This window comes from Ascaphus truei, chromosome 1, assembly GCF_040206685.1.
Source record: "Ascaphus truei isolate aAscTru1 chromosome 1, aAscTru1.hap1, whole genome shotgun sequence".
Lineage (NCBI taxonomy): Eukaryota > Metazoa > Chordata > Amphibia > Anura > Ascaphidae > Ascaphus > Ascaphus truei.
The window spans coordinates 247,755,726-247,768,138 of NC_134483.1; the positions used below are offsets into that span (position 1 = coordinate 247,755,726).

At 38.4% G+C, this 12,413-nt stretch overlaps 1 protein-coding gene across 3 annotated transcripts in view; it reads right to left on the reverse strand.

The window, feature by feature from the left end:
- The window catches only part of PAX5 (paired box 5), a 268,060-nt gene extending 258,204 nt beyond the window's left edge, over window positions 1-9,856 (reverse strand). For 2 of the 3 annotated variants that reach the window (XM_075602572.1, XM_075602563.1), the window contains exon 1: window positions 8,243-9,856. In XM_075602572.1, the coding sequence (XP_075458687.1) occupies window positions 8,243-8,285 (43 nt within the window). In that variant the 5' untranslated portion in view covers window positions 8,286-9,856. The remainder of the gene's footprint in view (window positions 1-8,242) is intronic. The other variant, XM_075602582.1, reaches the window with a different exon arrangement.
- Between the last annotated feature and the right edge of the window lie 2,557 nt (window positions 9,857-12,413).

Genomic DNA, 12,413 nt, shown 5'->3' on the forward strand with positions numbered 1-12,413 from the left:
TGTGTTTCAATTGTAACATAGGAGCAGACTGGTACAAAAAAATGAACTGCAACATATTTATCAAAATAATAAATCCCATATAAAGCCTTGTATTTGAAGAAAGAAATATAAAGAAATGTTGTATTTGATAAATCCAGTGCTTATTGTGTTCGCCAGTTTTGCTTCATTTTGTTAGCCAACTGGCTTTGATAAATAGTCCTTTTGATTCATAACCCACATTCTTAAAAATATTATTTTGTCATTTAGGGGTATCATTAGGGGATATGTATAAAAAGCCCAATTGGAAGCAATAGGATTTCTTGCGTTAATAAATATAGTGCCCTTTTCTGCTCCGGTTTTGCAGGCGAGAGATTTTGATACATATCCCCTATTGTGTAATCATTAGAAATTACTAACTATACAGCACTGAAATGTCATTTCATTGGGGATACCAAGTGACATGAGCCATTGTTAAAAAGTCAATAATAATGAGTTGCATGTTATTTGAAAGGTCTTTATCCAGAGTGTTTCATAGCTTACTCCATTAATTTCCACTTAGCTTCAACTACTGTGCATACTTTCATGTTATGTGGATAGGTGAGTAGTATTTCAAACCAATGATGTTAAGGAGGTTAGGTGTCAAAGGGGGTCATTTATTTTATTTATTTTTAAAGCTCCTGGCTGCATAAATAGTGCAAAACAAATAAAATCAATGGGATATTTAATGTAAAAAAAATGTATGCTCTTTTTTAAACACATTGCAATCATTTTGCAACCCCAACCCCCTAAGTGGTACTTAAAGCAGTTGAATTTCTATTAGTTTACAGAACCTCAGTGAAATGTATATATACTTTTTGGGGGGTCACTTATTAAAGTATCCCTGTTGTAAAATTGACACAATGTTGGGGTCAAAAATATCAAAAGGAAAAAAGTTACACTGCTTTTAACTGAATTTGTTTATTTGATAATAGAGGTTTTGGACAAGCTATGCAGCACATGTACTTTGACAGATGGTCCTCCAAGTTTTATTAGTGAAACTTTTGTGCTGAGGACATGAGATTGTTGTCTCTTTCAAATGAAACCAATGTTTTTAGAAATGTGGTCACTTCTATTTTGCCAAAAACTACGTTTTTTGATGGAAATATTACATGGTAAATATCTGGGACATCAATACCAATTGTATGCATTATTGTGCATTTATAGTTTTGATCACAACAAGCTTAAGGTGAAAACAAGTTTTTTGTTTTTTTTTTTTAAATTAACGTTTCAGTGTAATCAACATCCTTAGACAGATTTAATAACAGGAAGTGAAACTTTGTCTTGTTTCCTGTGGGGAAAATGAATGCATTTATATATGTACTGGATCCTATTACACCGAAACACCCAACCCCCATATAAATAAATGACTATTAACAATTTGCATTTAGGAACTAAATATAGACTAGGAAACATGTTTTAAAATCCTCTAAAACATGTTATTACCATAGAAATTTGAACGAATGGCATCAATACACTTGTCTCTTTTCTTTTTGTAATGTGCCAATCGTCTTAGAGAACACTGTAGCTTTAATAGTGAAGCAGAAGTGAAGTACACAGCCTGTATGTTATAATCCAATGACCCAGCTGGGGAAAGATATTATCTCTAGTCGTTAATCATGTAAGCTTCACCTATGTTGCACAGTGAATCACATTAAAATCAACTAATCAAGTGTGATTAATAGCATTTATGGCTGATTCAATATTGATGCTTATTTTATACACAACCAAGGAGACTTTCTGCTTAACAGAAAACTAGATCAGCAAAGAAGAAGCATTTAAATTGTATTCCCCTCCCCCCCCCCCTCCCCTCACCCCGCTCTCCCCCCCCCCCCCCCCCAAATGCATTTTAAAACAATACAAGACTGTGTGCCATGAAGAAGAAAAGTGTTTGTGTTGGATGTTTTGTAAACTTAACTGCATTTTGATGACGTCACGCAGAAGAAAATAAATATTGTATCATATGGAAAAACAACATAAAAAATCTAAATAATTGTGCTGATTATAATGGCATGTAGTTTCAACTCGTGTGTTTGGTTTTTCAATGAATGTACCAATGAACTGTTAAAAGTTTGAATAACAGTATCCTTTTAATGACAGCCATGTAAGTGGAAGTTTAGAGTATCAAACACACAGCATGCACACTAAACGTGGATTTACCTCCTGACTGCCTGGGTGTACAGGATGGTCATCAACTTTTTATATATCTCAAAAGTCTTCTACACCAAGTTCTTCACTGTCTCTCAGACAGAAAAGCGCAAAGCAAATCCCCTTCTCATTTGTGAAGTACAGTATTTTAATATACAAACTGCAGTTTAAAAAAATAATCTGCTGTATTGCTTATACATACATAACGTCTTCACCAAACGCTCACATAGATTATTAAATGTAATTTAGTATCAATAAGATAGGGCAGAAACGAGTAGCAGCTAGAATTAAATCGTTCATAGCAAACGCTAAAATATGGATTATTTATCATTTACTAGAACCGATTCAAAGTTAGATAGTGTAGGAGATATGACGTCAACAGAATTGAAATCACCATTTTCATTTGCATTGCTCATGTTAATACCAGTTATACATCTATTTTATAAACTAAGAGTTTCATGACAGTATCTGAGTGACTTTAATTAAGTGAGAATTGAAATGTCATATAGAGAAACCTTGAGAAATTACAAGAAAAGCACTTAGACAAGTTTAAAAGAGGAGCACGAGTTTTCTCATTGAAGATAAAGTGAATGGACAATGTGGCTTCCGGTCCTGCTGTGCAGTCAGTTACACAGGTTGTAGCAGCCTCATTTTAGAGCATGTACTGTACTAGCCAAAAGAAAGGAAGGAAGAAAACCCCAAAATGCTGCGCAATACGTCAGGGAAGATGTGTGGGATATAATGTGAAAGATACCAAAGTCCCCAAATATTTATATATATTTAAAATATATATATATATTTAAAAAAAAAAAATATATATATATATATATATTTTTTTTATATATATATATTTTATATATATATATATATATATATATATATATATTTATAGGTGGTGTTTCTTTAGTTTAAATAGATTATCGTTGTTTTTTTAACATTTTGGTATTTTTTTACATTTCATCCCATAATTTTTTCCTGATTTAGTGAGCAGCATTCTGGAGTTTGCTTTCCTTTACTTTGGCTAGTACCTGCACTGCGCCCCCAGTTAGCACCTTAGTTTCCAATTTGGGTTGAGCGAGAGCATCACTGCCCTCTGTTGTGGGGCATCTCCTTGTTTCCTCTCATTTTAGAACATAGCAGTTACCAGCAAAGGATGAAAGAGGAGAATTTGTTGGTAATCAAATCTGTGGGGAACCTGGACCAATGTAAATTCATCGATACTACCCTGCATAAGGCACACACGCAAACACACAAAGCATCTTCAAGCCATTCAGTACTAATTGCATTATTAAAATTGACAAATAATAATGATGCAGGGGGTTATGTGATCAAGTGATCAAGTAAAAATCAATATTTCATGAAAGGGCTCCTCACTCTGTGGCAATTGCTCAGTTGGATACAAGCAGAGAGATTTTGATTAATATACTAGAACTGAAAGCTAAAGTGAATGCATAAACAACCGTGACAGCTGTTGGGATATGCCTGGTTGTTTGTGCGGCTCATGAATCCAGTAAGGCACAACCGTCTACTAATAATTTGCTCCATTTTCATAGAGGTAGGTCATTGACTTCGGGATTTATTCAGGGATTGCTGAAAACGGACAAAAGCTACATGCGAAGGTGACTTCTCAAAGGGTTTAAATGCCCACTAGTAACATAGCTTCTCATGCCAGTCCATTTGTACTTATTATTGAGACGAATGTAGATACAACATGAGCTCAGAATCTCCTCTGCTGCGTCTCACCAGTCCCTCAATGCCATCATAGCAGCTAGTTTAGTTTTTAGTATTGACAAACTTTATTCCTGGCAGAGCTTTTTGCCTGCCACTCAAATACGGTGTAAGGCAGGCTACGTGCTTAAGGGTGCTGCTGGCTGGCACTGTAACCCAGAGAGATGCTGCGTTTGGGGTGTGCAGGGAATGCTTCCTACAGGTTGGGTACATACAGTAACCGGAATCATGCTCTTATCTGAACACTTCCAGCGTTTCCTTGTTTTAGTTTTCATTCCTGATCCCAAAAGGGTTAATCGCGCGGACACTATCTCTTTCTCATAGGGTTTGAGCATTGTCTTATTGAGCGCATGTGGGCAGTTTCGCTGGACATATGTCCCTTGGCATTAACATGAAGTAATTCAATTACTGCACTGTGCACTGTACACCAGAGCTTCCATGTGGACGTCTACCAGGGGAGCAGCGACCATGTGTCTATGGCAAAGATGAGCCCTCGATATTTTATCCCAGCATAATGTTTTAGTGTACTTCCCCATTATGTGATTTTAATTGTTTTCCTGGAGATTAGGTAATAAATGTGCCTGCATCACTGGGTTCCATACACAAGCGAAGGAAATTAATGCTAATGAATGCGTTTCTAATTCTGTACAGCATCTAAATAACTTGAATAAATCCTAAAAAGCAAATGACAGAATAATGGCGAAAAGTAGATTGTATAGCACTTAACAAGTGATTTATATATATTTCCCTCCAGTATGTAGTAGTTTGCAGTTTCCAGGGAAATGGGCTAACACAGTTTATAAGACATGATTTTAAATAAAGAAAATATGTCTTACTAGAGGTTTAAGCAACATTGATTAGGATAGCATTACAAAGTATGCAGCGTTTGAATATGAAACATTTTAGAATGTATTGTGTATGTACAATTATGAATATAACAAGTATTGTATTTTTGACGGGTACACCCCCTTTCGGTATTCTTTCTGCATGATGCCCCCTGTCTTGTAAATAAATAATAACAAAAACGAAAATATTTTGAGCACACAAAACGAGATTCGATTGGCACCAATACATGCTGTGATTGAGAGATCTTACTAATATTATATTATATACATTAAATATGTATACAATGTGTCAATGTATTTATCAAAGTATTATTAGCTGGCACTGAAAATAAAATCTATATTTGCAACAGTTAAAAAATTAAGTTTGTTTCTGAAACATAATAAATTGTATGATTACTATCGCCTCAAAATAAATGAACACATGGGATACAAAGGAGAAGCTCAATCAATGTGGCAGCATTTTTGCCACTGTGTATAGTAAATGCACCCTATACCCCTTTGCAATAACCATACAGAACTGTCTTTACGCGGAGTGCATAGCAAAAAAATGCCTCAGAAAACGACTTGCTTAGTTAAGACAAAACACATTTGCTGATGGTTGACCAATATAGAAATTATCCATAAACACTGAGGTACAGGTAACAAGGGAGAGATGTTGCAACATATCCAAAGTCTTCCTTAAGTCCACAACTTTCTATTATGTGGATGTTTGTCCAATCATTGGTAGATATTACTTTTTTTAAAGCATTGATTGAGTTATTTGCTGTCCTTAATTCATACATGACTAATTTCTCAATTGATGTAATGTGACACGACTGTATTTAGGATATTTCTCTTGTTGCAGAAAATGGGTGGGGGGGGGTGTTATTTTCCTTTTTTGTAATACAAGAGGTTTTTGAACATAAATAAAATGTGCATGTGCATCGTCCCTAGCTAAATTATTCTAATACCCACAATACAGGTGAAAATTCCGTTTATTGCAACTTAAACTTCTAGACCTTATTAAAATGTAATACTTCTAGAGCCTCCTATTGCAAAGTAATATGCTATTGAATCTCTGTTGTGACGAAATGTGCAGAGCTCGTTATTTAACAATTCATAAGAAATATGATTTTTTTTTTCTTCCTTAAAGGTGTAAGAAATTAAAAGTACCCCATGATCTATAAACACATTTCGTCCAGAGCCATGACGTCATTGACTGCAGCATTTTGCATTCTGTAGGTTATAAATTGCCTCATATGGGAACAAGGAAATATATTTCCATGATCCGAATAAAACTATTAACAAGGCAGAGGAAATTCAACCATCGGTCTTTTCTCAAGTGGGAAGCTTGATCTCAGCCGTGTGCCTTTGTTCTGTTTCTAGTTGAAAGACAACTTGCCCGTGTAAATAAAAGGCACATCAGTTGGATGTGTTGCATGAGTGAGTTTCTGGTATGGTATTCTGACCACGGAACCTGAAACAACTTTTGCACTTGCTTCTTGCGGATACAGCATGCGACACTAGATATGGTACTGGATTTGTATACACAGATTTAGAGATAGAACAGTGGTATAAATGTGATGGTACTGGGGGTGTAAAGAGGATCCTATCATTCTATTGACCAACCTCTAAAGTTACATTATTGCGTAATGACTGGACCTGGTGCATACTAATTTCTACAGTTAGATCCATTGAGCTTCTACATTTAACAGATTTGGATCTTGAAATCAGGTGGAATACCACACATTTTTTAAAGAGCTTAGATAACTAACCTGATAGTGTGATTGTGTAATAACAAAATATGTATAGAAAAATGTACAAGCCCATGTGGAAGTAAACACGTCTTTGTGATGTCATTTGTAAATATGTCTCTTTCTTGGCAGAAACACTAGCGAATGGGCCATATTGGTAAGCACATTACAAACTTCTAGATCAGAGACGTACAGTAACAATAGAAGCATATTACGGGTGCATTTGCAGTTGGAAAGCATACACTAATTTACGGGCAGTGCCCCAGTATATTATTTAAGAACGTATCCGACTTTTGCAATGTGAGGCGTCCAATTAATAAAACCTATTTTTTTTATTTATTTTTTTTAAATGAGCCCAAAATTAAACAAGAGGTGGCCTTTTATCTTTCAAGTAGAAAAGTAGGGAAATACACGACTGATCTTTAAAATGTGAATTATTGATTTAATTTACTTTTTAGCGAATATGTGTGAACATTGTTTAATTATTGCCTTTTTGCGTATGCCTCCAAAATACTTCGAGATCAAATACATTTTTTCCGAAAACGTTGTTGAACAATCATACTTTATTTTAAAATACTATTCTGGGTTTTCTTGTTTCCTACAATATCATAGTCCTGCCTAAAGACATCATCGTGCTGCATTTTCCTCTCTGCTCTTTGTTCCAAGTTACATTTTCTTTAAAAGACAGTGAGACAAATGTGTGATTTAACACTTAGACAATATAGAGAGATCACTGTGTATAGCCCCATCTCATATCCAAACAGATCATGTTATTGACATGTTGTGTGGCATTGGGAAGAAAGTCTCTTTTTGCACCAAAATCATGAGTGTATAAGGGAAACGTGGTTAATTTAAGATTATATTTCCTCAAACTATAATCTGGAGTTACAATCACCACGATAAAATGTCCTTTTGCATAGCGCTGTGCTCGGGGTACATTTGAAAACAATTGATGTATTTTTCCAGACAGGTCCTCTGCAATTCAAACCCAACATATATATGGAAGAATCAATTATTTTAAAGTAATTTCCAGTAAATACTGTATTGCAACAGTGGATTTTTTTGAACAATAAATTTATATGTAAAATAACATTTATTTATTTTTATAAATATCGTTGTGCTTTACATATTACTTTCTACAAATGTTGGTCTACCTATTGGCAATGAAATGTTATGGGAATTTATATTTTCTATATATAATTACCCTAGCACAAGTGCTTGAAAATGAGTTTACACAGGGACAACAGCAAACATGGATTGAAGATGACTTGCTATTTTACTACAACTGGAAGGAGATACTTTAGTAAATTTGAATGGGTGCACACTTTTAAAAGCTCGACGTGTAATATTTGTCAGGATGCCTTTCATATGTTGCGCAAGGAAATGTTGCAAAATCCAGACACCTCTTAAAATGTCCATGATTTCTCAACATTTTTTGGATTAATTATGGAAACCTGAAAGATTGTAATACAATTTGAAAAATATAGGAATATGAAGTGATAACAGAATGGTGAACAGATTTAGTTTTCCATAAACTGGTAGTAATATTATTTAATCTGATTTCTATTTATTCTACACTGTCACAAACCTTCAGTCTGTCCCATGCAGCCCATGTCAGGAACTGTACACGGTGTCTCACTACAGATGCCCTTAGACCTGTCAACAGAAGCAGACTCATTTAATATGAATATAATGAATGGTGAGTGAACTAATGGGACTGCTGACTGAGCCGTAATATTTCAGGTACAGTAAGTGAACGAGCAGCCTACTTACTATGCATTGCTGCAAACGGGTCGTGCTTACAGTGTATTTCCATCGGAGCGATCCACAGCGGAAGCTAACGCTTTGTTTCGAACCAAATCTGCAGTAATCTCCTTAATAATATTATTACATGAGCTACTTGATCCAATGCAATAGGCCACCCTTGAAATAAAATCCCAAAAGGAGGTTATCCCGATTCTTAATTACTTGGGTTTGAAGATAGATTATTGTTCTCAACAGCTCCAATTCCTAAATGTTGGCTTTATTTTAAGCAGATAGTAAAAATTCTGCTGCTATCGATAGAGAGCACTTTTCCAATGCAGTACATTTGTAGGTGGGGAGATGGCACCAATATCTGTCCTCTATGGGAAAAGTTTAAACAAACACCATGTGTGCACTGACTTCTTCGGAGAGTGCAAGCAAAAAAAAACATTAATAGCAGTCCATCATGCAAGGTGCCTACGGAAATCCTGAAGTGCTATAGTCAATAAACATGTTTGGCACTTGCAAATAAATATATATATATATTTATGTGAAAATACCATAAGTAAATCAGAAATCAATTTTCACACCCAAGTTTCCCTTGGAATATAATTTGTCAGTATAATCCATTGAAGCTTTTGTAAAGAATAAATTAAAGGTTCATGATGTCCAACTGGCAACCATAAAAACACATGACGTTAGAAATAAGTGATCCGGGCAATCCATATACGTATTATTATTATCATTCACTTCTGTTTACCTTTATTCTGTCTTAATGTTCTACTGCCCCCGACCCTTCTTCTTAGCTTTGAGCAGGGTAGAAAATATTGGGATGAAAGGAAAGAGACAGTTGAAAAACTCGTTTCAGAATACTCCAATTTAGGTGGTAGATGGTACTGTAGATGGTACTGTAGATGGTACTGTAGATGGTACTATCCAAAAGACTCCAGCAACAAACGGGAAAAAAAATAATAATAATGTCAAATGAGAAAAGAAAGAGGACACCAGCGTGAGGGAGATAGAGCAGAACAAGCCACTCTGGATAGGAGGTCCTGTTGCTTCCTGCTTGGAAACACTCCAAAAGCAACAAGAACAAGAAGAAGAACAAGAAGAAGAAGAAGAAGAAGAGGAGCACTTCTTGGGTTCCAGCGGACAGGGAGAGACTTAGTGTGCAGGTGCTTAATGTGCTGCTATGTGTGGCACAGCACACTAAGCACAGAGCCCTCACCGGACAGGGAGAAACTTTTCTGCACGGGGCAGCAGTGGGAGGAGGGGGGTATCCCTGGAGCTGGGGGATAAGCTGGGTGTGGGGCTGCAGGAGTGTGACAGCAGCGGTTCCTGTGAGCGGTGGCAGCTGGGAGAGGTGCTGGCACCTGCCTGACACTTCTCCTGCGTCCCAGCTGGGGCAGGAGATGGAAGCAGTCGGCGAATTGGATTAGTGAGCAGGGATCTCCTGAGCGAGAAGCTGCCCCCAGCGTGTATCTGTGCTCCCTTGTCCCTGGCGGGGTCTCCCGAGCAGTGTGCTGGTATGTGTGCTGTCACTTGGGCTGCACTGCTGGCATCCCGCTGTACTAGTGATGATGCTGCTGCTGGTGCTGCTGCTGCTGTGCCCTGCGGCTGCTCCTCCGGCGCGGCGGTGGCGTGTCTGCTTTCAGGACCCGAGTCAGGCGGACAGCGCTCGGGGCTAAGCCGGGAGGGGGGCGGGGGAGGGGGGGTGAGAGGGGGAGGGGGCGGAGACTGAGCGACGTCAATCACCCACGCCGCTGCCATTCACTGAGAGCAGAGCCGGGGGCCGCTCTCCCGCCTGATTCGCTGAGCGGGGAGAGAGGGCCATGGGGGCTACAGCAAGAACTCTGGTTGGACGGCCGCCAGCCAATGGGAAGCAGAGGGAGGCCGTGCTTTGTGACGTCAGGTTCATTGACAATCGGCTGGAACTCTGGAGAAGTTGTGCAGAGAACAGGAGGAAAGCGCCCCCCCCCCCCATGTGTATTCAGCGCGGTATAGTGAGGGGGAGCCCCCCCCTGTGTATTCAGCGCGGGATAGTGAGGGGGAGCCCCCCCCTGTGTATTCAGCGCGGGATAGTGAGGGGGAGCCCCCCCCGTGTATTCAGCGCGGGATAGTGAGGGGGCAGAGGGGGAGCCCCCCCCCTGTGTATTCAGCGCGGGATAGTGAGGGGGCAGAGGGGGAGCCCCCCCCCCTGTGTATTCAGCGCGGGATAGTGAGGGGGAGCCCCCCCCGTGTATTCAGCGCGGGATAGTGAGGGGGCAGAGGGGGAGCCCCCCCCCCTGTGTATTCAGCGCGGGATAGTGAGGGGGAGCCCCCCCCCCTGTGTATTCAGCGCGGGATAGTGAGGAGAACAGGAGGAAAGCCCCCCCCCTGTGTATTCAGCGCGGTATAGTGAGCAGGACAGGAGGAAAGTTCCCCCCCCCCCCCCCCCCCCTGTGTATTCAGCGCGGTATAGTGAGGGGGCAGAGGAGGAGCCTCCCCCCTGTGTATTCAGGACGGGGATGAGGGAGAGGTGGGGGAGGGGGGGGGCATAGGGAGGAGCTTTCTATGCTTAAAAACATTTTGGATCTGGGGTTTGGCAACTTCACAAGCACAAATCCAGGCGGCTGCCTGGCGTGTGTGGGGGTGGGTTGTGTGTGGGGGGGGGGGGGAGGGGAGAAGGGGGGTGTGTGTGGGGGAGGGGGGAGGGGTGTGGGGGGGGGGAGGGAGGAGGGGTGTATACTCTTTAAGTGCAATGCTTAAACTACACACGTTTTCCGTCAGTCTTTTTTTTGCCCATAGACTGTTTCGGTTTGATTTCCTTGTTTCTTTTTTTGCTTGTATTTGTGCAATGCGACCGTTTGACAGATCATTGTACAATTTACAAAAAAAGCGTTAATAACACCCTGTGGATTTAATTGCGTTTTCCATTAAATGGAAATCCGACAGTTTCCAATATAATGCACTTTGATTAATGTTTTATTCTTATACACAAACACACATATATATTTGTACAGACTTACGAAAAATAATTATTGATGCGAAATTATAGAGTGGAAAATAATATAATATCATATATTGTGTCTTGTTTCAAATGGTCACATAAACACATCATATTTCCTAAAAATAATTGCAAGACATACTGAATCATCACACCCTCCGAGAAATTTCGATATGTGCTTCAATACCGCGTAATCCCAAATGTAGTCTTACTTTCATGGTGAATAACAAATAAGTGCCTCTCAAAGTAGCATCAATCTAAAATCCATACCAAGAGTGGAAAACTTCAATGCATGTTATCCTTTTCTTGACTATACAATGAATCCCCATGATACCAAGTACTAGAACATTTTACCCAGTGAAAGAAATCTCAGTGAATATAATTGTCTGCATGGATTTTCCCAATACATAAAATACTTTATTGGGCTGCAATTGCATATTTATCATTGATTTAAATTATTTAATAGGATATTTAAAAACTAAGGATAATTAAACACATTTTATCGATTACCCAGTTTCATTGAATTATTTTTTTTATATATGGTTGATTCCGACGATAGCCTTATAACAAATATTGCATTTATTTTCCATAAAACGCAATCAATAACATTTGGATAAAAAAGGGGGACATTGATTATTTTAAGTGTGAATATTTTGCATGTAATAATTATGAAAATTGTAGAAATAGGGTAGTGGAATATATATGATACATATGAAATAACAACGAATGCATTTAGTCTTATAATATACATTATATTACTAATATGTATAGAGGAACATAAAAAACTAAACTATTAACCACTTACTCATCTTGTCACTTCAAGGATGAGTTAAAAACATGCAATATCATTATTTTGCTGGTAGCAAAATTGCAAATATTGATTTGATAAACGGATCTACCCTCCTCTGTATGATTTATTACACTAAAGCTATAAATATCAAGAGACTGTTTTGCCCGTAAATAAATTCTGTATAGAGAGATACCCCTGCTTATAAATAATTGGTGGCAGATTTCTGTATGTTTTGAAACATATTTCTTGCGTGGAAAAAGCTGTATCATGTTAACTAAACATACCAATATAATAGCAACAACTGCACAACTGTTATCAAATTAATGTCAGTGCTTGCTAAAACTTGCTTCCAGGCTAATGAGTGAAAAACAGATGGATTTTATAGTATAAACAAGCAATAAAATAGCCCATACTAATTTACTAGC